Genomic DNA, 27,251 nt, shown 5'->3' with positions numbered 1-27,251 from the left:
GCTGCGGGTGTCCAGCCTCACGGGCAGGTGTGGGCTCTGTGACCCTACTGTGCTCTGCTTCTCCAGACGGGGCCTCCTGACCCTCAGGCCTCCCTATTACACGACGCGGCCGGCCACTCTTGGAGCCCCGAGGGCCGTGGCCGTTCTCCGTGTGTGGGTTCTCTTGCCCCACAGCCTCCAGCTGAAGGGCCAGGAGCCGCCCCTCTCTCTCCACCACCACAGGTCCGTCTCTCGCTCATCTCTGCGTCTCTTTCTGTCATCGCCACGTCTGGGCCTCTGCGTCGCGGTCATCCTCCCTCTGTCTTTCCGAGTTTGGATCCGTGCAGTTCGCTCTTATTCTGGGACCCCACGTCTCTCGAGGCCTCCCTCTCTGTCCTGACGTGTGTCTTTCTGTCCACATGTCTAGAACACGAGGGCAGGGCTGGTGGCTGCCTTGTCCCCTGTGGTCGCCCCCAGTGCTTACAACAGTGCCTGGCCCCTTGGACCCAGGGTGACTCTGACAGGGGGACGGGGAGGAAACTGAGACCCCAGGAGACAGGGGTCCCCTGTCCGGTGTGTCCCCCTCCTCTGGGGCTGTGCTGCCTGCCCGGAGGCAGCCAAGCGAGCACGCGCCAAGGCAGACAACCGGCAAACCTCTGCCTTCGAGTTTGTTCATTCATCTCTGGCAACTGTCAAAATATTAAGCTAACTGGGACCTGATTGTTGCAAATTGCTCCAAAAAATAGCTGGGAGCGCTTAAGATTTTAGAAGAGGTGTTTTTAATGCTGCAATTGTCTTTTGATGGTTTTATTAAATGACGGAGAAAGTACAATTAGCATGTTTTTCCTCATTTGGCCCGTGGCGCTCATCTGGGTCTAAAGGAGGGCCACTCCGGGTTTCCATGGAAACCAGCCTGTCAGGCTGGCTCTGGCGGAGTCAAACAGGAAATCTTTATTCCCAAAAGCAGGTTGTCAGATTCACTCTCAGTCAAAGTGCAGTGAAAATATTTTCTTTGTTACTGGCCTGTGGTTCCCAGGCACGGAGAGCCTGTCCCCATGGGGCCGGCGGTGCAGGCCGGGCGCCGGGGGCTCATCCTCCTGTGTGACCACACGGCTCAGCTCCGGCCTTGGGGCTGTGTTCAGGGGCAGAAGCAAGAGGCCCGGCCCCCTTTGGGAAGGCACCAGGTCAGAAAGCACTGCTAGGAGGGGAGCTCCACGACAGGCTTTGCAGAGGACACCTGGCTGCTGTCCACCCTCCCCGCTTGCATCCTTCATGTCCTGCAGATGTGCTCTTCTCCACACGGAGGATCTTCTGTGTTGAGGAAGCTACATTTTAAGGCATCTTTGCAGATATTTCTCCGAAAGTACTGGAACCCCAGAGGTGTAGGTCTATGCACACAATAGCACCAAGTTGCTGTGTGACCCTAGGTAGACCCCTTGACCTCTCTGGGCTCCAGGCTCCTCCTATACAAGCAGGGAGGCGAGGGACCATGCGATCCCTGGACTTTTCTGGCTCGTGGTTCTCAGCCCAGGCAGGCCTCCCTGGTAGGCCTAAGGAAGGTTCTGTTTCCTGTCACTTGGCCCACAGTGGGGCTGAGCAGCTCAGTGCCCACCTGTCAGCACTCCACCCGGATTGGGGTTCTGAGTCGGTGGTTGGTGGCCGCAAATCCAAGCGTCTGGGGTGAAGCCTCCCACCTCGCGGGATGGGCCTTGCCCAGGGGCCGTGCAGCCACGCCCCAGCTTGTGGCCCAGCGGCAGCCGCTCCCGGGGCTGCCCATACAGGCTCTGGCTCTGTGTGTCCCCGAGCCTCACGTCCGTGGGCCGCTATCCTTTGGGCCCCCTCTGGCAGGAGCTGTTAGCCTGTTCAGGAGACGGACGTTCCCTCGCCGAACACAGGTCTGCTGGATCGGGTTGCAGACACGAGCTCAGCGGAGCCAGAATGCCCTGGCTCTGTCCCCTCTTCTCTGGGAGGCGGCTGGAGAGGGCCCCACCCGAGAAAAGCCGGTTCCCCAGCGTATGATCGGAAGTCTTCCCAGCAGCCTCCAGGGGGCAGCACTGGGCTGGGTTGGGGCAGCTCCCCATGCCCTGGGCCCTGGCTCCCACCTTGTGTCTCAACCCCATCTGCCCTGGGCTCGCGCTGCACCGTCACTCACGTGGTTTTTTTCTCTGAAGGTACTAAAAAGCTGACCAATAAGGCTACCCTGTGGTATGTGCCCCTGTCACTGAAGAACGTGGACAAGGTCCTGGAGGTGCCTCCAGTTGTGGTAAGGAGACCCCCCCCCTTCTGCTTCTCTCGGGGGGCAGATGGCAGAGGCTACCCAGGCGTCCCAGGACAGCAACAGCGGGGGCTGGGGGCCGGCGCTGCCGGTGGAGCGGGCTGTCCCTGGCTGGGACCTTCGTGCAGGTTTCGCTCGTGGACGTCCCTCCCGGAGGGCCCTTCCTCACGTCCCGACCAGAGCGGGTCAGGACGGTGCCAGGTGACAGGTCCTTCTGAGAGAACCAGGACCTCCCGGCTGTGTGGCCCAGGCCAGCCGCTCCTCATCTCAGCCCCTGACGAAACGGAGGCTAAGATATCTGTTTCCGCCTCTTCCCCTGCCGTCCTTGGTCCCTTCACTGTGGTTTGCTGCAGACAGAACCATCTTTGCATGAAGGGAGCCTGTTGTATTCGTTCCCAGCCTGCTGGGCACACTTGGGTGGGCAGCCTGTTGGAGGGTGAATGTCGAGCCCATAGAAGGATTTCGTTCCTTCCTTAACGTTGTGGTGCCTGAGTCCCTGCATGTTTCCAAGACATGTGTGACAGCTCCTCGGTGGAGGCCTGTGGCTCTGTTCTCACACCTAAGCTGTTCTAGAGGAGCCATCCCGTGGCTCAGACGGTGGCTGCCTTGCCACGAGCATTTTCCTGTGCAAAGAACAGATTTTTGTAAAGACAGTGTAACTGGGAACCACAGCCGTGGGCACTGGCGCCTGCTCTTTTCGCATTGAGCTCGCAGAGAAGCTGGGTCCCGTCCTCCTCCTCACCAGGACGCTGGCTGCAGGCCCTTCCTGCTTGGAGGAGGCCTGCTCTGACTCCGCGGCCCACCTTTCCACTCCCTGCACCCCTGCAAGTGTGACCCTATCGGGGGCGCTCCCTGGAACTCCCCACCAGCCACACCTCTGCCCATGGCAGCCCAGGGTCTGACCCCACACCCTGCCTGGGCCCCTGGGGGCAGGCGAGGCCTGGGTGACACGTCTCCCCAGGTCGGGATGGCAGCCTGCGGGGCTCTAGTTGCCACAGTCTAAATATCTAAAAAACTCTCTGGAGACAGGGGAGCCCTTTCCATGTTGAAGGGGAAAGGGTGCTTGGACCTTGACCTGAGTTGCATGGGTGGCCTGTCCTTTGGTTCCACGAAAGAAGGGACATAGTGCTGCCACCGGATGACGCGCTGGCGCCACCCGTCCTTGCACGAGCGAGGGGTCCGTTCTGCTGCAGCCTTGCCTCATCCAGACCCCAGTTCTGTGGAGGTCACGTGCACGGCTTCAGTTTGGACATACCGTTCTCGCCAGAACGCTGCCCTTCCTTGCTGCCCCACCCCACCCCCTCCCTCCCTCTCACTCTCTCCCTCCCTGCAGGGGGCTGGGGGCAGGACCTACACTTAGGAGTGAGTGATTTTTCTCTCCGGAAATTACAAGCCTACCCACCCCCGCTTTCATCTTTTGCCCGAGCCCTGGGTACTCGGTCTGTCACATCGCAGGGAAACACGACCTAATTATCGAGCTGCTGGCATTTTCGGACACCGCACATTGTGGAAGTTTCCCACAGGCCCTTCTCTGGCTTCTGCACCTGATGCTACATGTTCTGGGGTTGATGCTGAAGGAAGCTTCTGGGGCTGAACTCATGAGCCTTTGCTTCCTCTGGCCTCTCGGGGCCAGGGGGCTGGGGGGCCGAGAGCTTCGGGTCTTCCCGTCCTCCCCAGGGAGCTCACCCCCACATCCCTTGGGGGCCTGGAGCTTTCCCAGCCGCTTTGCTGAGCCGGCCTCGATAAGACACAGACACCGACTCTGCCCTGTGGAGGTGGCCGTGGGGAGGGTTCCAGATGGGAGAAGCCGCGCAGATCCCAGCTGCGGGGGACGCCGGTACTCACGGGAGCCTTGCCCACCAACACGTGCCCCCGCAGAGAGGCCTTCAGTGGGTGTGCGATAAGGTCTGCTGTTTGCCTTGTCCTGATCCATCCTGGAGGGCTTGGGTGGCATTTATGCAGGCAGCGTGGCCACAGGCTTTCTCATCCCCCACCCCCGAATCCCGCCATCGACCTTTTACAGACCACTGTCCTTTCTTTGAGAATACACACATCTCTCTGTGCAGGTGTGTGTGTGCGCCACGGACACGTATGTCACACTATCAGAGCACACACTCATATGTGCGTAGAGGGACCCCGTGTGTGTCTCCCTGAAGTCACCGGCAGTCAACCCCCGATGGCGGTGTCTGGGGTCAGGGGCTGCCACTTGGCTCCACCCTCTTCTCCAGGGAACAGGGACCTCAGCATCTCTGCAGTGACCCGGGAGAGGCTGGGGGCATCTGAGAGCAGACACTTGGGTTGTGGGTTTTTTTCTTTTTCCCGGTGTCAGAATGTGCGCTCAAGTTCAAAGTCTGCCCTGGCTGTTGGACCTGTGGGCTGAGCTGGCTAATGATTCACATCACTGGGGCTGGACGAACCCTTGGGGGTGAGCGTGGGGTCCCAGCCCCACATTGGGAATTCCAGTGACTTTATCCCCAGAGTCAGAGCCGGCAGGCCAGCATTAGGAGGAGGCTGTGTTTCCTCCGTCTTCTTGGCTCGTGTCCGGCTGGGGCCACGCCAGCCGCATGCGAGGGCCCAGGCCCAAGTAGCGGGTTCACACAGCCAGGATTTATGAGGCTCGGGAGGTTGGCTGGTCCTTAAAAAATATCTCTTTAAAAGGCATTTCTGGAGGACACTTGAGTGCAGCCGTGAATTTCACCGGATAGGTACAGCACAGCCTCTGCTTGCTCTTGACTGTGGACGGTGGGGCAGGAGGCTGCGGTTTATTTATGGAGGAAAAGGTTGAATTATCCACCGTAACTTAAACACTTGGGGTTTGTTTCTTTTTTCTTTTTTTTTTAGCGGGGGATTTGTCTCTTTTGAACAGAGTCCTCAGCTCCTTTCTTGGCCTCCTTGGGAGACAGGTTCTCAAGCCTCAGATCATGGTAATTAAGCCAGAGACTGGTGTTCCAACCCTGTGCGATTTGGAGCAGAGCCATGAGCAGGAAATCAGGATGTTTAAAACGGGCTTTTGAAAGAAGTTCCAAAATTGTCGTCTAAAGTGAACTGCCCAAGTCGGAGAGGTGTAGCAGGGCGTGGAGAGGGGCCCATGGGGTCCTTTGTGTAGAAGCTTCTCCATCGGGTCTGCTGGAAATGCCACCTGAGGGAAGGCAAGGGCAGATGTCGGAGCTAACCGAGGGGAGGCTGGCTGGGCCGTGGTCGGCAGGAAGGGAGAGGGGCCTCGGGGAAGCTGGCCACCGAGGACCGGGCCTGCGGCTTTTCCAAGGGGTCCCACACAGAGGGCGTGTGTATGTGTTCTACACTGGGCTTGGGGACAGGGCCCTTGCTCTCACATCAGAGAAACCCAGCATCTCCCGCTGTGCCCTTTGGAACCCATTTTTGTGCCAAGTTTTACATTCATGTTTATTCTTAACTTCTTGGGTCCGAACACCTGTGATCCATGATGACAGCATCGGTGGGGCTGTCATAGCTTTCGTGTGCGTGACCGCAAGTGTGCAGCCTGTTGGACAGGCTGGGAGGTCCGTGGGGGCGGGTCGCCCTGTCGGTTTCCCATGATTCTGTAGTTCTGTGTCCAGGGACAAGTCCCTTCCTTCCGAAGGGGCACGTGTAAAATGTGACAGAGGTTGGTGACGGGGACGTTGTTTGAACAGCAAAGGGCTGATGCGTTCAGTACTGGGTCCATCCCCAAGTCCTGTTAGGCTGAGAAGTTGGGCTAATGCAGTTGGAGGGGAAATATGGCTCCTTGGAAACGTGGCACATGGCCCGGGAGAACTTTTGTCTACACGTGGACGTGAAAACAATGGAGGAAACACAAAGTAAACGCTTGAGTCCGCTTATCTCTGGATACCTGAAATTTTCACCTTCTCTATGTTTATATTTTTATATTTATTTATTTTTTAAAAAGATTTTATTTATTTATTTGGCAGCGAGATCACCAGTAGGCAGAGAGGCAGGCAGAGAGAGAGAGAGAGGGAAGCAGGCTCCCCGCTGAGCAGAGAGCCCGATGTGGGGCTTGACCCCAGGACCCTGAGATCATGACCTGAGCCGAAGACAGAAGCCCAAGCCACTGAGCCCCCCAGGCACCCCAGTTTTTATTGATTATATTAAGTCTTCCCCGGACAGGGATGGATGGCTCCGGTTGCGTGCCTGGAGACCAAGCCAGGAGAGACTTGAGGCTGGGGGGCCGAGCCATGCCTGTGCAGGGAGGGCGAGGGGCAGGAGGCCAGGCTCGCTGCTGCTGGCCTGACCGTGTGCACGCTGCTCTCGGCAGTACTCCCGGCAGGAGCAGGAGGAAGAGGGCCGGAAGCGGTATGAGGCCCAGAAGCTGGCGCGCATGGAGACCAAGTGGAGGAACGGGGACATCGTCCAGCCTGTCCTGAACCCAGGTAAAATCTGGGGTGCAGGGCGGGGGGTTCACTTCTGCTGGCAGGTGCCGGATGCGGCAGGCTCCAGAGCCCTCTCCCTTTGGGGTCGGTGCAGCCCCTCACTGTGGATGTGGTTCTCGCGGCCCTATCCTCTGTCCCTGCAAACCCGTTCCCAATAGCACTGTCAGCGCTGAGGGGACGGGACAGCTCTGGGGGTCCCAGCAGGCCGTTGGAGTATGAGGCAGAGACCCCACTGTGTGGACACACGGGAGCGAGCCTGTGCCGTTGTGTCCGTCCCGCAGGGTAGCTCAGGAGCACATTTTTATGGGGTTTCCAGCTCATAAAAAAAAAAACAGGCAAATGGCAGCAGCTCTTTCCACGTTTCTCCTCTCCAGCCTGGCCCTCACGTCTGTGGGCCTACGGCTTCCCCTCAGGCCGGGGCCTCCGGGTCATTCCCTCCCATAGCCGGCGTCCGCCAAGTGTCCGCCCAGAACCCACACAGAGAGGTCCAGGCTGGTTTCCTTCCAGATGGGACTTTCCTCCCCAGTCCTTAGCAGGCCGCTGCCCTGGGGCTCAGACTGTGCAGGGCAGGGTCTCAGGAGGTCTGTCCCCCTCAAGACCACCGTGAACCACTGGGTTGTGTGTCTCCACCGCACACACACGAACACACGTCATCCGAGGGGGGAGGATGCGAGAACATGCTGTGTTCTGTGTGGGGCTCCACGGGGTGAGCCCTCAGGGTGCCCCGGACACAGGTGTGTCTGAGTTCCACGTTTTGGTCCTTGACAGCCGAGGACCTGTCCCGAGTAATCCCTTTCCTCGCTGATGTGCCCCCGTGTGCCCTGGGCTCCCCTCCCCCCACGCTATGCCCCAGCTCCCGCTAACCAGGACGACGGTGGACTCCAGGACACAGACTGGACTGGGTTTCTGGTCCCCCCGTCTGCCTGCCCAGGCTTCAGGCCCCATCCAGCATCAGGGCAGGGGGGCTGGTGACCACGCAGCAGCTGTGCGAGTGAGGACGGGACCTCCTGGGTTCGTCGGCAGCGCCTGTGTAGTGCGCGCAGGATTCTGCAAATCTTTCTGTGCCCTCACGCGCATCTCCCCCTTATCCTTCTCACTCTCCAGCTTCAGCCTGCCCACAGCAAAGGCCGTTGCCTGGGAGTGGGGGAGTGTCTTCACTGTCTTTCACATCTGCTTCGCAGCAGACGCCATGATGATAAATTACTTGTTAGTATTCGTAAGACAGAATGTTGCTGGAATAGATGATCGGTGTCTAACACAGCCACCCGCAAGATGGGCCTGGGGTCACTCCTGATGGTGGAGGGCAGCGACGATGCCAGACCTGGGCTCTGCTCTCGGGGGGTGGGGGCAGGCAAGCCTGCTGGTCAGGCAAAGACATGGGTGACTGCCACGTGACGTAGGGAGAGGTGATGTCTTAGGAAAGGTACAAAATTGGTGCTGATGCTGAAGGTGTTCTGGAACAGAGAAGCTGGAGGGGCTGAACGGCAGCCCTCCCCCTGAAGACCTGTCCGTCCCGCCCATCCCCCATTCTGGACTCTTCTTTGCAGAAAGGGTGTTTGTTGATAGGATTAAGTTAAGGATCTCAGGACGAGGTCATTCTGCATTACCCAGCTGGGTCCCTAACACAGGGACTGTTCTCATTAGACAGGAGGGGAGAGACGGTGTCGACCCAGTGGCAGCAGGGATGGGCTGGGAGGAAGTCTGGGCGCCAGGTGGGGGCTGCTGGGGCGCTCCTCTCTGTGGGCCCTTTCCAGCGAGTACTTGGGGGTGGGAGCCAGTCCTGGATGCCTCCTCTCTCTGGGAAACAATATAACGCTCATGGTTTCCAGCCTAAGTCCCCTCATGCAGGGGGTTATTTATTTCCTGTTTGCTCTCCTGCCTGACTGTGAATCGGATACATAACACTTCTCAGAATCTATTACTCTCCAATGCTTCAGTCAAAGGAGACATTCTGCACCTCAAGATTTCTTTTTTCTTTTTCTTTTTTTTTTTTTTAAGATTTTATGTATTTGAGAGAGAGAATGAACAAGAACACACACGAGCTGGGGGGAGGGAGAAACAGGCCCCGCACTGAGCAGGGAGCCCAAAGTCGGCTTGATCCCAGGAGATCCCATGAGGCCATGACCCGAACTGAAGGCAGATGCTTATCCAACAAAGCCATCCAACGCCCCAGCATCTGCTTTTTCTTCTTTTTAAAAAGATTTTATTTTATTTTATTTATTTTTTATTTGTCCGAGAGAGAGAGAGAGAGAGAGATCACAAGCAGGGGGAACAGCAGGCAGAGGGAGAAGAGGGCCCCCCGCTGAGCAGGGAGCCCGAAGTGCGGCTCCATCTCGGGAGCCTGGGATCACGACCTGAGCCAAAGGCATGCTTAACCCACTGGGCCACGCAGGTGTCCCCGAAATCTCATTTCTTGATAGATTTTTACAAACTTTTATTTTTATTTTTCTGTGTTCCAATAAGAATGCATCTTTCTCAGATGATTAGCTTAGGGACTGGCTTTTAAATGCTTCTTAAGGCAGTCACATGCCCATTCCTTGCTGTTTTTGAATGTGCCCTGCATTTCTGACCTCAGTGTCCCTGAAGAACTGGCCTCACTCTGGCAGGGCGGGGCTGGGCCTCTGCAGCCAGGCCTCCCGGGCCCAGAGGAGGGCAGGATGGGGTCCCCAGGACCCGCTCGCGGGGCAGGCGCTCAGCAGAGTGTGGGGTCGGCACTGGGTCTTTGGAACACTCCAGCCCCTTCCTGCGGGAGGACCCCGCTACCCCCCGTGTCTGCAGCCCTCTCTCAGGGTTGACATCAGAACCCTATTTAGGCAGGCTATTGCCTAGGAACTCCCTCGCGGGCTTGACCTTATCCTTCAGGTGTCCTTTCAGGGAGTCTGGGAGTTCTTCAAAACCCAGCTTTTTGTTTTGTTTTGTTTTCTCCATCCGACAAGAGAAAATACAATTACCTTGAACTGTTTGATCCACAGCCATCACAGGTCCAGCTTCGACCATGGAGGGACTGCGTGGCCATCAGAGCCGTTTGGGGGCAGTCAGGTTGATGACAAAGAACCCAGCTCCGGCTGCTGGGCTGGGCCCAGGCTCTGCCCCTGCGTGGTCAGCCCGACCCCAGCCGCCCCCAAGAGTGCTTGGTGTGCATCTGGAGTCTCCTAGGATCTGACCAGGCCCCATCTTCCTGCACCCATCAGCATTGTTCTGGGGAGAGAGTGAGGCAGTGAGGGACATGTTGTGGAGACTTGAGCTGCCCACGTCTGAGTCCTACCTGCGCCTCCATGGGGACTTAATCTCTGCCACTGTTCCCAGGCTGTTAACAAAGGAGAGGGGAATTCTGGGTATGTTTATAGCCGTGTTGACACTCTCCCGTTGCTGCCCTGGGGACATCACTCGCATTCTGGGTGCTGCCATGATCTTGAGATCCACACACTAGGTGCCCTGCCAGCCTGTGCCATGGCAGCTGCCGCCACTGCGGAACCCTGGAAGCTCAGTGCCCGAGCTCGTAGAGGTTTATTTCTCATGAAGTCCAAACCGGCTGTTCCTGATCAGGGGGTGTCCTGCAGGTGGGGCGGACTCGTAGCTGTGCGTCTTGAACAGGTAGCTTTTGGGGTTACCTTGGAAGGGGAAAGGTCAGGGGCTTCCCCATCTGGGGTTCGCATGGGTCGGGCTGAAAGCAGGTAGCGTTCCGCTCGCACCTCTCTGGTAGGAAGATGGCTTGCCGAGGAGGCCGGGCAGCGTGGTCTGGTGTGCGTGGAGAAGGCGAGGAGAAGGGGCTGCCCAGTCCTGCCGCTGACCACCACGTCCTGTTTCCTTCCCACGCCCACGTGGGACATTTCACCCCGAACCTGTCCAGCCACTGCCTGACCTCAGGGATCAGAGTCTCGGATTGCATGTGGTTCCCGCTGGGTTTAGAGGTGGTACCTTGTGGGCCAGTGGCCGGAGAGCAAACCACGGGTCCCCTGCTCCAGCACCGTGTCCACACTGTGCTCCCGGGGCTCGTGTGCTGGTGGGGGGTGCTGCGTCCGTGACTGTTTACAAAGTTGGGAGTGAAAGTCAGAAGACCCGACTGTCCAGATGGAGGGTCACCACAGCCCTGGGAGCGTGTAGCCCCGAGGTATTGACTGGCTGCCTCTGTCTCAGGAGCGGGCCTCACTGGGCACACTGGTGTCCCCAGGAATAAGCACCATGACCCGCTAACAGAGGGGCTGACGAGCCCCTGGAAGCCTTTCCTTTCACGGACCAAAGCACGTGGAGACCGCAGTTGTCCTTGGAGAGCTCTCACCGGAGCGGCCGGCACCTGGACGCCCTCCGCGGCCGCGCAGACGTCGTGGTGCTCGGTTGCGGGCATCGAGCTGTCCCATGGCCTGACTCCTCTCCTTTGCCGTTCCAGAGCCCAACACGGTCAGCTACAGCCAGTCCAGCCTGATTCACCTGGTGGGGCCTTCCGACTGCACCCTGCACGGCTTCGTGCATGGAGGTAAGGAGTCCGCGGCTGCTGCTTGCTCACGTCTCTGTCTCCGGGAGCCAGGCGGCCGTCTGACCCGGTTTAGGCTCCCGTGTTTGACGAAGCAGAAGTTTAAACTTTTAAGAGGCTGCATGATAAATTGCCGAAATACAGTCGGCGCCGGTTTTTAAAATTGGAAACGAAAGTCAGGTGGCTGGCTCTCCTGACAGAGGGTCACACGCAACCCTAGAAGCTGAGAACCATAAGGTGTGTAGTGGCCTCGGGTTGGGGCAGGGTCTTTTGGGCCAGTGATGTCACCAGAGAGTAACAATGTGACCCGTTACTGAAGCAGGGCTGCTGCAGCATGTTTTTGGCTCTGACGTTCTCATTTATTTCTTCCTCTGGTCAGATTCCACCTTAAACAATGTAGACCTTGAAGTTCCTGGCTCGGGAAATATAAGGGACTTAGCCCCAGGTTCATAGCGGGACACTTTTTACTTTAATGGAGAATTGATTGATAGATTGTAATTTAGAGAAAACAGTAAGCATGGGCACAGTGCCATTCACTTAAGCTCTTGCCTCCAAGGCCGGGAGTACCAAGCTCTCTCTTTTCTTTTCCTCTCAGAAAACTCCTATTCATCCTTCAAAACCCAGCTCAAATGGTACTACTCTGTGCAGGGTTATGTTGCTATTTCCACCCAAGGTGGCTCAGGGCAGTGCTCAATCTTACTTTGTGTAGGTTCTAGGACTTCATACAGCGTCGAGCAGGCGCTCTCCTGAGGCGCGCTCCATGAGTGGGAGGCACAGATCACATCCCCGTTGAAGAATACGGGATAATAGGTCCTGGGCCAGTTGGAGTCAGAGAGTGCGCCCTAATTTGAGAAATACTTTTAAAGTTTGCTTCTTTTTTTTAGCTAATCCTCTTTGGTGTTTTTGTCTTTTTTTTTTTTTTTTAAGATTTTATTTATTTATTTGACACAGAGAGATCACAAGTAGGCAGAGAAGCAGGCAGAGAGAGAGAGAGGAGGAAGCAGGCTCCCTGCTGAGCAGAGAGCCTGATGTGGGACTTGATCCCAGGACCCTGAGATCATGACCTGAGCCGAAGGCAGCGGCTTAACCCACTGAGCCACCTAGGCGCCCCCCCCCCTTTTTTTTAATTTCACTATTGTTTTCCTCCTTCAACTAAACGTTGGCTGCAGTGTCCTTTAATCCTATTAACTTAGATCCTACCCATGAAACTGGTACTGCCCAGGCCCAGGTCTGCGGTGGTGGTCAGAGCGTCTTTGTACCCCAAGGACAACTGTGACCCCATAAGCTTGCTTGTCTGCTTTTCCTCACCAGCCCTTTCCTGCCTCCTGGAGGTGGGAGGCAGCCCCTCTTCTGAGCGCCCCATCCGGAGCCCAGACCCCATCACTTTCAGCCTCACTGAGCTCCATTCCGCCTGAAATCAGTGAAGCTACAGCAGAATTTTTGCTTGTCTTGTCCGTATGTTGGAATTTTGGGAGAGGTGGCATCTCCACACTTCGCTGTCTCCTGGTTGACAAGCCGGTCTCCCTCCACACATGCTGGACGGCGTGAGTGAGGGAATCGCTGCAGATCTAGGACCCGTGCTCTGTCACAGAGCCTGAGCTGCTTCCTTCGAAGTAGGCACGTTTCTTTAAGAAGCGCGTTTAAGGAACGTTTATGCTGGCTTTGCGGTATTTAATGCCTATTTTAGTCGAAGTTTTTGTGCCCACAAGTTTAAAAAAAAAAAAAAAAAGCCAAATATTTTCCCCAAGCGCAGTCATCTCTAAATAGCGCCTAGTAAGTCACCAGGAGCGAGTGAACAAGATAAACGCCACGCTGAAAACACCTGCAAAGACCTGGGATTTCACGGCGTTTTCCTACGGAGAGGAAGCCCGCGGTGCGAGGGTGTCTGAACGTGTCTCCGTCAACGTCCTCTCTAACCTGTAGCTCAGTCATGCCAAGCGCAGGAAATCGTGAGCTGAGATGGAGGCTAATTCGTCTTTTATCCAGTAATTCTGGACCGTGTATATGTCTCTGAAAAACTCTCGCCCTGTCCCGTTTTCTGTGCCTTTCACACACCGGACAGTGTCAGCCTTGCAGCTCGGCTCCCGTCCCAGCACTTAGGAGCGCACGACGCGGACGCTGCCTGTGCTGAACTGGGGCGGGGGGGCGGCCCCAGATGGGAGGCAGGAGTGCAGTCCGGTGCCCGGTCTTTTGTCCTATCCTGGGTGCAGACAAGCTGTCCAGGGATTCATAGAGGAAAGCAGGAGCTGAGGGCAGCAAGCCGGAGGACATAGAGGATGTTGGTCCCATGCCGGGGAGGAGGGCCGTCTGCGTCCCTGTGGTTGTGGTTTCAGGGTCTTGGCACGAGTTCCAGCCTGGCTTTGGGCTTCTGCCTTCCCTGAGTCCTGAGTGAAGCTGCGCGGGCCCTTCCTCCTCTTCTGGCCTCCCGTCCCCTCCACTCCCCTGCTGTTGGTTGTATCCCCGAAGTGGTGACCTGGAGGCTACTTGGGGGGTGTTTTGGTTCATGCCACAGTGAAGACCTGATTATAAACTCATCCAGACGCCCATCCTTGATAAACAGAAGAGGAATTGCTGGCCCTTCCCGAACGTACTAAAGTGCGGGCGTCTGAACCCCAAAGTGAGCGTCTTTTTCCAAGGCCAGGACGGAGGCGAGGGCTGCGCTGTCATGCGTGTTCATGTGGCTTCGGGGATTGGAGTCGCTGGCGTTAAACCAGAGGGACACTCGGAGGCCCCGGCACTGACAGAAAGGAGGGAAGGCTCTGTCTTTGCAGACGGCACAGTGACATACCTGGGCGACCCCAGAGATTCCGCGATGAAGATAACTCAGGTTATTAAAGACTTTAGGGAAGCAGCAGCATCTAAAATGACTGATACTTGCCCAAAATAGAAAAACAACTTTTCGTTGTTTCTGTTTGTAGGCTTGTCTGTTGGCCCACATGTGTTTTGGGTTGAATTTTATTTATATCACGAAATACCACTTTTCAGTAATTTGGTGGAAAGGTGTAGGGCCAGTTTTTCTGTTTGACTCGTCTTCTTCAAGGTCTTGTTCTTGTCTTCCGTTGGTTCCCGAGACAATCGCTGCTGCTTTCTTCCTCTGGGACGCTCCCTGCCTGGTCCTCTGTCGGCTCTCCCACGTGGGCTGGAAGGGGGTCGCTGCTCAGCATGGCCCGCATGTGACAATGGCAGGGGGGCTCCCTGGGGGTCACCCGGCATCACTCAGGGCAGGCTGGAGGAAGTGTCTCCGCTGTGAATTCTTCACTTCTGAACCTCTGGTGGCCTTGGATGTTTCTTTGGCGCTTTAACAAACCTTATTAATTAGTTTAAACCAAGGTATCCTACGGGAGGGTCCAAAATGGCTTTTGCCAAAATGCAGCTGCGCTGTCCTCACTTCGTGGGGGCCACAGCTCTGGCTATGCTCCTGGCTTGTGGCTCTGTCTCTCTGGGGGTCACTTGGTGGGCCCGCCGCAGACTCGTGGCATCGCCGTGTCTCCCAACCACACCGAACTCCCAGCCCCCGTTGCCCTGTGGATGCCTCTCGGGGTAGTTACACCTGCCGGACAGCCGTGCAGGACGCGTTTCCTTGGAGAGGGCCCCCCTCCGCCCCCCGCAAGACGGACTGCTCGTTCCCTGCACTGCCCTGTGCTGGTCATCCTCACAGAGTTTGTTTTCTGGTGGCTTCCTAGGGAAGGCGTATGTCAGCCGGATGAAAGGCTCAGCGGCTGTGCGGAAGGCCCCACATAGTGGCTTCCACCAGACAGACGACAGCTGCACCCTGTGGGGTGACGAAGCTATAAGATGTCCAGGGCTCCTCGGGAAGCTCGCTGGTGTTGGCGACCCAGGCTCCCTCTGCCCAGCCTGCCGTCCCTGGAGTGACCCCATTTGGGGGGGGGGGGCATGTGGTGGCACCAGTGTTCCAGCCCGGAAGGCCGGGGGCCTCCCAGGAAGCGGCACCCGCCGCTCGTGTCTGCTGGTGGGCCTAGCTGGCCAGACGCGTCAGTCAAACTCTAGAGCTGCTGTAGGAGAGACGGAGAAGTCATGGGGGGGCAGTCTCGGTGGGGACTCAGGAGTAGTTTTTCTGGATTTGGCATATGTCAAGCGTTTCCTGGCTGGGTGTGTCATTGTCTCCCCAGGACTTGGAGGCATCGGTGCTCCCCTTCCGACAGCCACGGTCCCTGTTCCGAGATGTGGGGAGTCTGTGGTTCTCTCCCTCTGCTCTCTGGCCGCACCTCGGCCTGTCCCTCTTCCCTGAGCCTCACGGCTCCCTCTGGGCTCTGCTCTGGGCCCATCCACCAGCTTCCTGCGCACTGCTTTCCCGAATAACATGGAATTGAGGGGTCCGTGTTTCCTGGGCTCCTCTCCTTTGCCGTGCCACCCCCCCCCAGCCTGCGCCCCCTGGGGGTTCAGAGCAGCCCAGCTGTCCCGAGCTGAGGAGTCCTGGCTCCATCCCTGCAGCTCCGTGGCCACCAGCTTTCCACAGCCTCTTACACCTCAGTGCGCCCCCCTCTGGTGCGTCTCCGTTCTGCCTTTTCCGCCTTTTCCTCCGAGTCCGAGTCAGCGCTTCTTTCGGGCTTCGGACTCTCTTCTCACCCACTTGCGGGTGTCCGCCCCAGTGGCCAGCTCATCCTTCCCGTGGTGTCCGTCTGTCCACTTTCCCGAGAGGTCGTGGATTGTGGTCTCATCCTTGCCGCCTGTCGGGATCGCCAGGGCCCTCAAAAATGCAGATGCCCGCCTCACCCCCCGTCCCCCGGTTGGACCAGGCGCTGTGTGGAGGCCGAGTGCTGGGGTCCTGGTGATTCTGACAGACGGGTCAGCCTGAGTTACCAGCAGCTGCTGGGAAGGTGCGGCCCTGGGGAAGAGGCCACAGCTGGGAACAGTGAACCGTGCTCAGACCCAGCGCCCAGAGAGCTTCCTGCCTCGGAACACTATTCCCAGTGGTCCCCACTGTTCCCCGGTGTCCTTAAATGAGCAGCCAGTGCCATGCCATGCTAACGACTTACAAACTAGATGACAGAACCTTGTTCTTAAAGTTAATTATTGTTGTCCTCTTAATAACCCTGTGGAAAACCCCAGAAACCGGGAAAGGAAGGAAGTTTACAGACTCAGGGAAGGGTGTTGGGGGCAGCCAGAGCTCTGTTCTGGATGATCGGCCCCAACTGCACCTTCCAGAGCTTCCGTGAGGGGTGGACCTGCGGGGCCCTCGACCCAGGGGCTGACCTGGGTGATGCCAGTCGCCTCTCTGGTGCCTGTCCCAGACCTCTAGAGCATCAGCGGAGGGGGTGTGGGGTTGTCTGTGGTAGGGATCTTGTGTTCACAGTCACATCTGGTTCTGAGTAAAAACTGTCTCTGCTCCAAGACGAGAAGGCAGCAGCGTGGCGGTGAACTGGGGCTGACCCGGTTTCCTAAACTTGTCTGCCCCTCAGCAGTCATCTTGGTGCCTGTTAGGAACACAGATTCCTGGGCCTTCTCCAGGAGGCTTTGATCAGCTGGTCTGGGCCCTGGCCTGGGGACCTGCATTTTGACACAAATGGCCTAGTGGTTCTCGTGATTCGGGGCTCCCAGAGACTCCCAGTGAGGGGCCTTTGGTCTCAGTGCACCCAGCGACTATGCCCTCTCACCCCATTCCCCCAACCTCTCAAGAACATTGGACGCCCACCCCCCTCCAAGTCCCCTCCCGGGTTCATGTTTCCCCACTCCAACTCTGTGCTGGGGCCAGAGTGCCCGAGTGTGGACAGAAGCCAGGCCCCACCCCGAGAAGCCTCCAATAAGTCCGGGGCAGGCCCCGGCATCTGCATAGTCAAGCGCTTCCCAGATGACTCTCCCCATGCCGACAGTGAGGGCTTCTGGGGGCCTTCCTGAATCGCAGATCGCCCTGTCGCCTGAGGCTGGGTGCCTTTGCTCCCCCATATCAGTCCCGGACCTTCTCCTCCTTCTGCATCTTTTCTCCTCGTGCCTCACCCGGCCCCGTGGCCTCTGTGACCTTATCCAAGTGGCCTCTGATAAATTTGTTCTTCCTTGCTTGAGTGGTCTCGAGGTCTCCCCTGGGACAGTGGCCCCGTGGACCTGGTCTTTCTCTTCCTTTCTCCACACGGCTGTTCTTCTCGTCACTTCTGTGGAGTGGTTGACGATGACACCCGCTAGAACAGTGTGGCTGTCCTCACCTGGCCCCTACCCCGGGCCTTATAGCCTCCCTTTCTGTACAGGGGTTTGGAGAGGGTGGATTAAATGAGATAATACGGGGTAAACAGCCGGCACGTAGGGAACACTTAGTAAAGGCTGGTGGTGGTTACAAACCGCAGGCCCTTGAGCAGTGCGGGTTTGAACCACACGGGTCCTCCTATGTCTGGATTTTTTTCAACAAAGACAGGACAGCGTGTCTCTTCCTTGTGATTTTCGTGTCATTTTCTTCCCCTTTGCTGACTTTGCCGCACGGCACCATGTGCGATGCAGTTGACACACGCAGCCCGTGTTAGTCCACGGGTCCTGTGGGGGGGCGTGTGCTCAGCGGTGCGCTGCTCGTAGTTAGGTTTGGGAGAGTCGAAAGTTACGGGAGGGTTTGTGAGGGGATCAGCGCGCGTAACCCCACCGGGTTGTTTCAAGGTCAACTGTAATATTTACTTGGTTTACTAGCTTTAGTCCAGACGCAGAGGGAACACGGAGAACACATGCTCTTTTCTCCCATCCAGGGAGGTGTTTGTAAGATATCGTTTACGTGAGCACAAAACATATCTTAATGGTAACAGGAACGTAGCCACCTGTGAGTCAAGCCCGTCCTCTAAATGGAAGAGTCAAGTCTGGGCTTCTGGACAGTCCAGAACCACAAATAGCAGAAAGAAGAGCGTTTCCTGTCAAAAATCGGGTTTGGCTAAAGATATTCTCAGAGGAGAGAGTGGGTCACTTGGAACTTGTGCTACCTAAAAAGAAAAATTAAAAATAACTGAGCGCTGGAATTGGAAAAAGAGCAGCAGATCCACCCCCAGGATGGAGGGGGACGGGGGCGGCAGCAGGCCTGGCTGTGTGCGCCTGTCTTGGGACCCCCCCCCCTCCGGCCCGCTGCTGTCCCTCGTCTTTGCCCCGTCCCCGCCCTGGTCCCACCTCCCAGCCATGGGACCTGTGAATGTTGGGCTGTCAGAGCCCGGCCCCCTTCCTGTCCTCCCCAGGTTGCGGGGTCCTGGGGCCCCACACCTCCGGCATCTCCCCTCCCTGACCTGCCCCAGGCAGCACATCACTCTCGGCAAAGTCTGACTCTGCCCGCGGCAGCCGAAGCTCTCCTGGCTCAGGTCTCGCCGCTGCCTGCAGGACGCCGTCCCGCCTCGTCGCTGCCCTCGAGACTGTCTTTCCCTAAGCGCGCCTCTTGCTTTTCTTTCTCCATATCTTTGCTCGGCCTCTCCCCACCCGCGCCCATTCTGTGTGCCCAGCCCTCATCCCGTCTGCTCCCAGGTGCTCCAGGAGCCCCCCTCTCCCCAGGGAGTAGCAACCTCCCCTTCCTCCTTATGCCTCCTCGCACGTGTGTTTCTCTCTTACACATTTCGGTCTTTCTGTCACTTCGAATGGTGGCGATATTCTCAGGTGTTTATTTCCTGGAGGTGGCAAGCTTTCTTGTCCTGACTTCCTCCCTTCCCAGCCGCTTTGCAGAGAACCTTATGCATGGAAGGAACTTGGTGTCCGCTGAGTGAGCGAAAGACATCATTCGGAAAGGTGGTGTTGGAGTTGATGCCGCTCACTAGCTGTGTCCTGAGCTTAGCGGTTTGTCTCAGAATCGCAGCTTGCAAATCCAGCTGAGTGTGGCGCTCCGGCATCCTTAGATCAAGCTCCAGACGGGGCCCCAGTCGGCGGGCGCTTGGAGGACAGGCCGGGCTTTCCAGCAGGCGGAGGCGGCGGCGTGCTGCAGGGGAGCCCACGTCCGTATGCCTGATCCTGCCTGGCACTCGGCTGGAGTGTGGGGTGGCCACCGACCCCTCAGCTGGACCCATTCTGCCTCTGTTGCCGAGGCCAGGGGTCTGGTCGGTTTCAGCCATGGCTGCACCCCGGCCACGGAGCCTGTCAGCCGGGAAGGGACGCATGACACAGGGAGCGTGAGCACTGGTCAGCCCTGGGAAAGAAAGCCTTGGTTTCAGAAAATAAGGGGCCGGGGTGAGTCGTTTCCTAGCCCGTGCTGTCCCCGTGAGCCTGCAAATAAGTTTATCTGTGGGGACCCCTGCCTCTAGCTCTAAGACACTCTGATGGTCTGTGCTGGCCGCCCCCCCCCCCGGGGCTCTCAGATCTGCAGCTGACTTGCTTTGGAAAAAGAATAATGGAATCGTGGCTGTCATAAAACATTTATCAGTTGGAGTTACTGGGGTGCCACTTGTCACAGTGTCCTCGGTGCCCTCAAGCCAGCTGGGGAGGCCGGTCATCTCTTTCCTGGCAGAGCGGTCTCCCCGGGCCACCTGTGCCCCCTGCCATGCCTCCCCTCCCCCTTTCATCTTGGTGCCTTGGTGAGCTGTGTGTCCTCCGTCCTCCTGGCTCTCTCCTCATCCTTTCTGGAACCTGCTCCCAACACTTCCCTCCTGTCAAGGAGCCCTCTGGCCCGCCATTGCCAAAGCCGGGGAGCAGGTCTCGGCGCGCCCGGCTCATGCAGCCCCTGCTCTCAGCCTCCCTCCCTAGGGCCCTTCCCTCCCCTCCTCGCGCCCATGGCCTTGGGGCCTCCTGCTTGCTCCCTCCCTCGGGGACTCATCTGGTCTCATGCTGCCCTGGGCCTGCGGCTCCGAAACACCAGCAGCCAAGGGGCCTCGTGTGGCTCCCAGGGGTCCTGAAGCTGGGGGACTGCGCGGCTTAGCGGGGACCCGAAGGAGAAGGCGGCAGGGAGACAGGTGGTTCACAGGCAGAGACAAGCCTGGTGGCCCAAGCAGAGCCCGTCTGGGAGACAAGGTGCAGAAGGGGCCTCCCGCCCAGAGGCTCTTGTGCGCTTGGATTCCGTGGGACGGTTGGGAATGAGCAGTGTTTTGCACCCGTGGGAGGAATTGATTTCACACAAAATACAGAACAAGGCACAGATGCTCCTTTCCAGTTTTATGGCCTCGTTTAGCCGGGGCCCTGCTGCGTGGCAGACAGGGTGCCGAGCCCTCAGTCGGAGAGGAGGGAGAAAACGGGGCGAAGCGTGTTTCTGCCTTTTGAGGAACGGGTCTGGGGGTTTCTGAGGTGAGGAAGCAAATGCTGGTTCGGGGCTCGGTCCCTTCGTGGTGCAGCTGAGTGCTCCTCCCACTTCCCACTTTCTAAGAATCTTTGGTTTTGAAAATGTTCTTTGTAGCTAAAGCCCCACAGAGCAGCTTCAGGACCACCCAGGTGGTGCCAGGATGCGGGGCCAGAGGCAGAAACCCAGGTGAGTGGACCAGCCAGCTGCTCCCCCTCCTCCCCTCCAGGCGGGCAGCGGGTCTGTGCCACCGGGTGCGGCCACCCTGCTCACGCCTGTCCCACGGACTGGTTTCCTCCTGCCCGCTGGCCCTCTCAGTGGCCTCTCCAGCCAGGGACGTCTTCACCCAGAACTGTGTATGTTTTGCTTGAGAACCCCGCTGTACGGCACCAGAATGTCGTTCTCTGTGGGTGTCCTGGGATCTTTCATCTTTGGTGCCAGAATTAATTAGCTTTTGTTGCCCATTTAGCTGCATCGTTAGGGCCACTGATGTCCCCTAACAGCGTCTTTCCCATTTAGGATCACGAGCATGGCATGCCTAAATATTACCCTTCACCCTGACTCAAGTCTTTCCTCTGAGGAAACTGACGCCCCCCCCGGAGTGGTTCTTGGCCTTCAGAGACGCGACCAGGCCCTGTGTGGCCCCCGGGACTCAGTCCGCCCTTCCCAGAGCAGGTAGCAGGGAGGGGGCTGAGCGTACAGGCCGCTGATCCCTAATCTCCTTGGAGGTTGGGACAGGAAGCTGCCTGCCCTGCTTTCCCTGCTGCCTTGTTCGCAAGAGGGAAGCATCGATTCTCAAACAGCAGTGAACACATGCAGTTGTGACTTGACACAGAGCGAGAGCGGTGACGGCCAGGCAGCCCCTTTCCCTGGCCCTGGGGCGTATGGGAGCCACAGTCCTGCCGTGCCTGAGGCTTCTGCCCAAGTTCCTGCTTTTGATATTCTAACGTTAGAAACCCATCGTCTTTATTACCCTGTGTATGAATTGCCACAAATAATCCTTACTAATTACCTTACCTAATACTCCCCTGACCCCTCCCGGCCCAGTCGCTTTTCACAGAGCTGCCCACAGGTGCTTCTGGAACCTGGCAGGGAGCCGTGGGACTGTCTGGGGAGGCTGTCACTCAGCCAGCTCCCAGAATAACTCGTTGCCATTGCGGAGGGGTGGGCTAGTTAAAATAGGATGAACTTACTATTGTTTTCTTAATATAGGAGCCTGGCACCCACACTCCATCAGCTAGGATTAAATATAGAAATGGGGGCATCTCAAATCGCCACCCACGGGGCGGGCAGCAGCGGCGCTGGGCTGGGAGCTGCTAACTGCTGCTCTGGGTTTGTAGGCAAGCGTGACCCAGGCAGCCAGTCGGGCCTGAGAATAAACTTAAGCCTCTATTTTTAAGCCAGCCAACATGTTGTCGATACTTAAAAAACCTATGAGCAGTTAAATGTTAGATTCAAAAATATCTCTGGTGCCCACTGTTTATCTGCACGCTCGTGGCCGAGCAGGTCTCGTTTTCTTCCTTCCCATAATTCCTGAGATGGGTGCAGCATCTAAGGACAGCGAATGTACAATTTTGTTGTCATTTTTAAAATGGCGAGTCCCGGGTACTGAGGACAGCACAAGACAGACTGTAATTTGCCAAAGTGACGTCCCCGTCGCGGGCAGCCCCCATTGTGCCGGCATGGGGAGAAAGTGACACGCTGTTCCGGCGGGACCCCGGCCGAGGCACGTTTTGGAAGGCTCGGGTACTCAATGTTTCACGTGCAAGTGTAGAAAAGGGAGCAGGAGGTGGGGAGTTCAGTGTCAAGGAGCGCAGGGGGCTTTCCGCAGGGCGGGGAGTGTTTGTGTGTGACAGTTTCTCTCTCTCTGTGGACAGGTCATAGCGTACTGCATCTGCCGCCCTCGCTTTGCGGTACTTGTCCTTACAAATATGTCAGGACGGGATGAGATTTTTCATGTCTTACTTCCACCTGGGCCACGTGACCTCGTGGCTGTCTCCCAGCCGCAGATGACAGGAGCATCTCAGAACCAGCCCCATACAGCGATGTGTCCCGCGGGGGTCCTCTCCGTACCATGAAGACGGAGAAGACAGCTTGAATTAACATCTTATTAGAATCTCGACTTTGGATCCACTCTCTTCCCTCTAAGCAGGCACCAGACATCCCTTGACATGCAGGACCCGAGGGGACCGGTGCCTCCAGCTCCAAAAGCCCCAGGACACCTCCTTTTTCTTTCTTTTTTTCCGGAGGAGGGGCAGAGGGAGAAGGAGAGGGAGAATCCCAAGCAGGCTCCATGCCCAGCACAGAGCCCGACGCACAGCTCGATCTCACAACTGAGATCTCATAACTGAGCCGAAGTTAAGAGTCCTACTCTTCATGAGTCACCTGGGGGCCCTCAAGGAGACTTCCCTGATTCAAACACTTGAGTTCTGGACAGAGATTTTCCATGTAGTGAACCCTGAAGACTGCCTTGCTGTCACTTCCCATTGAACCGGCTGTGGCCTCCGTGGGAGGTTCAGATTAATGGACGTGGTGAGAGCCTTTCTGCAGCTTGGACCCTGCGCCCCGAGGCTGTCCCCGGTGCAGCAGACCCCAACCTCTTCCCAGGCCTCCGCGCGTGGCCGTGTGAGATTGCCGCCCGGCCGCACTGCGCACTGCCCACATTCGGCTCTGTTGCCGGTACCTGGGATAAATCCCCAAGTTGGGGCACTGTCTCGTAATAGACACCCATGGTGCGACCAGCCGGTCCCATCTCTGGGCAGTAGAAGTCTGTGGCTTCAGTCCATGAGTGGCCTTTGCCATAAAATGCTGATTTTTTTTTTTTGTGAGGTTTGCAGCTAATCACGGTTCTCTCCCCTGTCCCAACTCAGATTTGTATGCTGGCTGTTAGGGTCTGGAAGAGGTTATCTTGTTTTAATTTTTAAAATTTAAATTAAATTAACATAATGTATTATCAGTTTCAGAGGTAGAGTTCAGTGATTCATATGCTGCATATAACACCCAGTGCTCATCACATCACGTGCCCTCCTTGATGCCTGTCCCCCAGTTACCCCACGCCTCTCCCTTCCAGCAGTCCTCAGTTGGTTTCCTCGAGTTAAAGAGTCTCTTAAGATTTTTCTCCCGCTCTGATTTCATCTTGTTTTATTTTCCGCTGCCTTCCCCTATGATCCTCTGTCTTGTTTCTCAAATACCACATATGAGTGAAATTACATGACAGTTCTTTCTCTGGTTGACTTGTTTTGCTTAGCATAATACCCTCTAGTTCTATCCCTGTCACTACAAATGCAAGATTTCATTTTTGATGGCTGTGTGACATTCCTTTGTAGATATCCCTCATCTTTATCCATTTATCTGTTGTCGGACATCTGGCCTCTTTCCATAGTTTGGCTATTGTGGACGTTGCTGCTATAAACACTGGGGTGCACGTGCCCCTTCAGATCACTACGTTTGTAATTTCGGGGTACATACCAGTAGTGTAAGTGCAGGGTCATAGGGTAGCTCTATTTTCAACTTTCTGAGGCACTTCCATGCTGTTTTCCAGAGCGGCTGCACCAGCTTGCATTCCCACCAGCAGCCCCCTCTCTGTACATCCTCACCGACATCTGTCATTTCCTGACTTGCTGCTTTTAGCCATTCTGACTGGTGTGAGGTGGTGTCTCTCTGTGGTTTTGATGTTCATTTCCCTCATGCCGAGGGATGCTGAGCACTTTTTCATGTGTCTGTTGGCCATCTGAAAGTCTTCTTTGCAGAAGTGTCTGTTCATATCTTCTGCCCATTTCTTGATTGGATTATTTGTTCCTTGGGTGTTGAGTTTGATAAGTCCTTAATAGATTTTAGATACTAGTCCTTGATCTGATAAGACATTTGCAAACATCTTTTCCTGTTCTGCCATTATCTTTTAGGTTTTGTGGGCTATTTCCTTTGGTGCAGAAGCTTTTTATCCTGATGAAGTCCTAAGAGTTCATTTTTGCTTTTGTTTCCCTTGCCTCTGGGGACGTGTTTAGCAAGAAGTTGCGGCTGCTGAGGTCACAGAAGTTGCTGCCTATGTTCTTCTCTTAGGATTTTGATGGATTCCTGTCTCACATTGAGGTCTTTCATCCATTTTGAGTTTTATTTTGTGTGTAGTATAAGGAAATGGTTCAGTTTCGTTTTTTTGCATGTGGCTGTCCAATTTCCCCAACTCCATTTGTTGAAGAGATTTGTTTCCATTGGACGTTCCTGCTCCGTTGAGGATTAGCTGATGTAGAGTTGAGGATCCGTTTCTGGGCTCTCTGTTCTGTTCCATTGATCTGTGTGTCTGTTTTTGTGAGGAGACTGTCTTCTCATCTGTTGCTCTCCAACAGGCGTAGCAAAAAGTAATTGTACCGTGAGCACCAGTTTTGTTCCGTGACAAGTCACCCAACTCAACGTGGCTCTTGATCAGACACGAGTGTCTTCCCCAGCTCAGGCTGTGGCTGATCACGAACCAGATTGTTACCCAAGCATGGGGCTGACCACCTGCTCGTAGGGCCGCTTCCTGGGGCTGAATGTGCTCTGTAGTCGGTGACCTTTCATTAGTTTCCTCGTTTAGTCGCTTATTCATTCAGCACAACTGTTTCCTGAGTGCGCTCTGCCAGGTTCTGACCCGGGTGGGGTGCAGACAATGCGGTGTGTCACCGCCTGCTGCTGGCTTCGGTGCCACGGATGGTCTGGGGTGCAGCGCTGAAGGGGGTCTTTCCCTGGGTCTGCCCTGGGCTCAGAGCTGATCGGGGTCAGCACACGCTGGGGTCATATGATATTTTTTAGCAATTTTAAACAATGAAGTCGCTTGTGGAATCTTTTTTTTTTAAAGATTTTATTTATTTGTCTGACAGAGAGAGATCACAAGTAGGCAGAGAGGCAGGCAGAGATGGTGTGGAGAGGGGGAAGCAGGCTCCCTGCTGAGCAGAGAGCCTGATGTGGGGCTCGATCCCAGGACCCTGGGATCATGACCTGAGCCAAAACCAGAAGCTTTAACCCAATAAGCCACCTAGGTGCCCCCGCTTGTGAAATCTGCCTGCATTTTGGATAAATGGGGAAGAAGCCCTTCTTGTATTTATCCTCCCTCTCTTGATGGCTTCTGCTTTTCAGGACCCACAAACGAGGGGTTCATTGTAGGTACTTCCTGCGTCCCGAACACTACTTGCAATTCAGACTCTACCTTCTCCTCCTCCTTACCTTCCTCCCCCAACCCCCAGACCCCGAAGCGGATGGCACCGCCTGACGGCTCACGCTGGCAGCTCTGGTCTCCTGTCCTTCCACGCCCCCACACGCTAATTTTGCCGCCACCCCCACCCGGCGCCGTGGTCTTGCACCCTCTCCTTCATATCCCATCTCGGGCAGGAATTCCACCTCTCGTCTCCGTGCTGCAGGTCCCGGAGGCAGGCGACGCGGCATGGCTGTGATGGTTCCCGCCCTATGGGCTGGTCCCCACTCTACCCCGAGTGAGTGTTGTGCCTTTGGACGCGTGTCTCTGTGCCTCCATTTCCTGCTTTGGAAAGTGGAGACCATAACGTGCCTCCCTCCCGGGGCTGCTGTCCCGTCACTCCGTCCGTCCTCCCTGCATTCCTGCATTCACTGTTCATAGAGAGGCTCCCGCGGAGCAGACACTCCGGGATACAACCGTGGGCAAAACATGGTCCTCATCCTCCAGGGCAGACCTGGCATATGCTAGTCCCACGTGCTGCAGCTGCGGCGGCCCCTGGCCCTGCTGGAAACCAAACTCTTGTTCCCGACCAGCTCCCCGCGACGCTGCTACTTCTCTACCACGAGTCCACTTGGTTCCCATCTCCTGGGCCGGACTTCTCGGTCTCCTCCATTTTCTCTCAAAAAACCCTCCTCGTCTCTGTCTCATCAGAAGGACCCTGATGGGGGCTCCATCTAAGAAAAGGACAGCTACACGTAATACTGTTGCAAACGTCTAAAATTTTCCAGTTAAAATGCCCTGAACACTCCCCGGAACACTGAAAGAGGAAGGATTTTAACTGAGTCTTGCAGCTGGACACCCTCCATAATTTCTCCCGGAATCCTGTCTCTTTGCCATTCTTGGTTTCAACTGTTCCTAGATTCTGGACCAGCATTTCCTTAACGTACATTATTGCTGGCGTGGGGGTGTCTCGTGGCAAACGCAGCCTCTGCTGCCGCTCCTGGGACTGAACCTCTTTTGTTGGCTGCCCGAGGAGGTTTGCTTATCGTACTCAGAGTGAGTCTGGGAAAAGGCCTTCTGAATTCAGATCGAGCGAGCAGGGCCCACCTGGCCAGCTGCTAGAACAGCTCAGTTCTCTGTGAGGCAGACCGACCCAGGAGAACTCAGTCTGCGGGCTCTCGCTCCCTCTGCAAAACTGAACAGGCAGGCGCATGCGTGCCCACATGTGTGCACATGTGTGTGTACACACCCCACACACGTATACACACCCACACACATGCACAGTCACACACGTCCCCCCTCACTGCCCACACACTCACGCACACGTGGACCCACACGGTGTCAGGAGGTGGTCCGTGGGAGGTCCACTGTGGGGCGGCATGGGGCTCATCCATCTCCCAAGGGCTGTCTCTGCCTGCCCAGGGACCCCAGCCAGGCAGTGACCTCGGACTCCAAGCCTGCACCGCTGTGAGGGCAGCACCGCATTCACACCGCAGTGCGGCCCGTCCAGAGGCTCGGGGTCCCTCCAGCGAGGCAGTCCACACTGACAGGCTCAGTGAGTGACCCCGGCGCTGTTTGGTGTTTTTCCCTCCTTGGAGTGCGGGGCTGGGGATGTGGCCCGCCAGGCCTGCACTTTGCCCTGCGTAGGCCGAGACTCTGCTGCGGGTAAAGACCCAGAAGGCCTCGTGGTGGGCTCGGGGAGGCTGCCTGTGTCCGTTTCCGGTAGCAGCGTCACCCCGCATAGGCTCCTTACGGAGCGCAGTGGGACCCCTTGTGTCAGCTTGGAGCCAAGCTGCTTGAGGCCAGAG

General features: G+C 56.6%; 1 protein-coding gene across 3 annotated transcripts in view; it reads left to right on the top strand.

Annotated features, from left to right (window-relative positions):
• ACOT7 (acyl-CoA thioesterase 7) overlaps positions 1-27,251 on the top strand; it is a 92,979-nt gene that overhangs the window by 37,836 nt on the left and 27,892 nt on the right. For all 3 annotated transcript variants that reach the window (XM_044237018.1, XM_044237017.1, XM_044237019.1), the window contains exons 4-6: positions 2,151-2,242; positions 6,525-6,639; positions 11,027-11,113. In XM_044237018.1, coding sequence (XP_044092953.1) covers positions 2,151-2,242; positions 6,525-6,639; positions 11,027-11,113 — 294 coding nt within the window. The remainder of the gene's footprint in view (positions 1-2,150; positions 2,243-6,524; positions 6,640-11,026; positions 11,114-27,251) is intronic.

This window comes from Neovison vison, chromosome 2 (genome assembly GCF_020171115.1).
Source record: "Neovison vison isolate M4711 chromosome 2, ASM_NN_V1, whole genome shotgun sequence".
Classification (NCBI taxonomy): domain Eukaryota; kingdom Metazoa; phylum Chordata; class Mammalia; order Carnivora; family Mustelidae; genus Neogale; species Neogale vison.
This window is presented reverse-complemented; position numbering and strand designations above follow the sequence as displayed.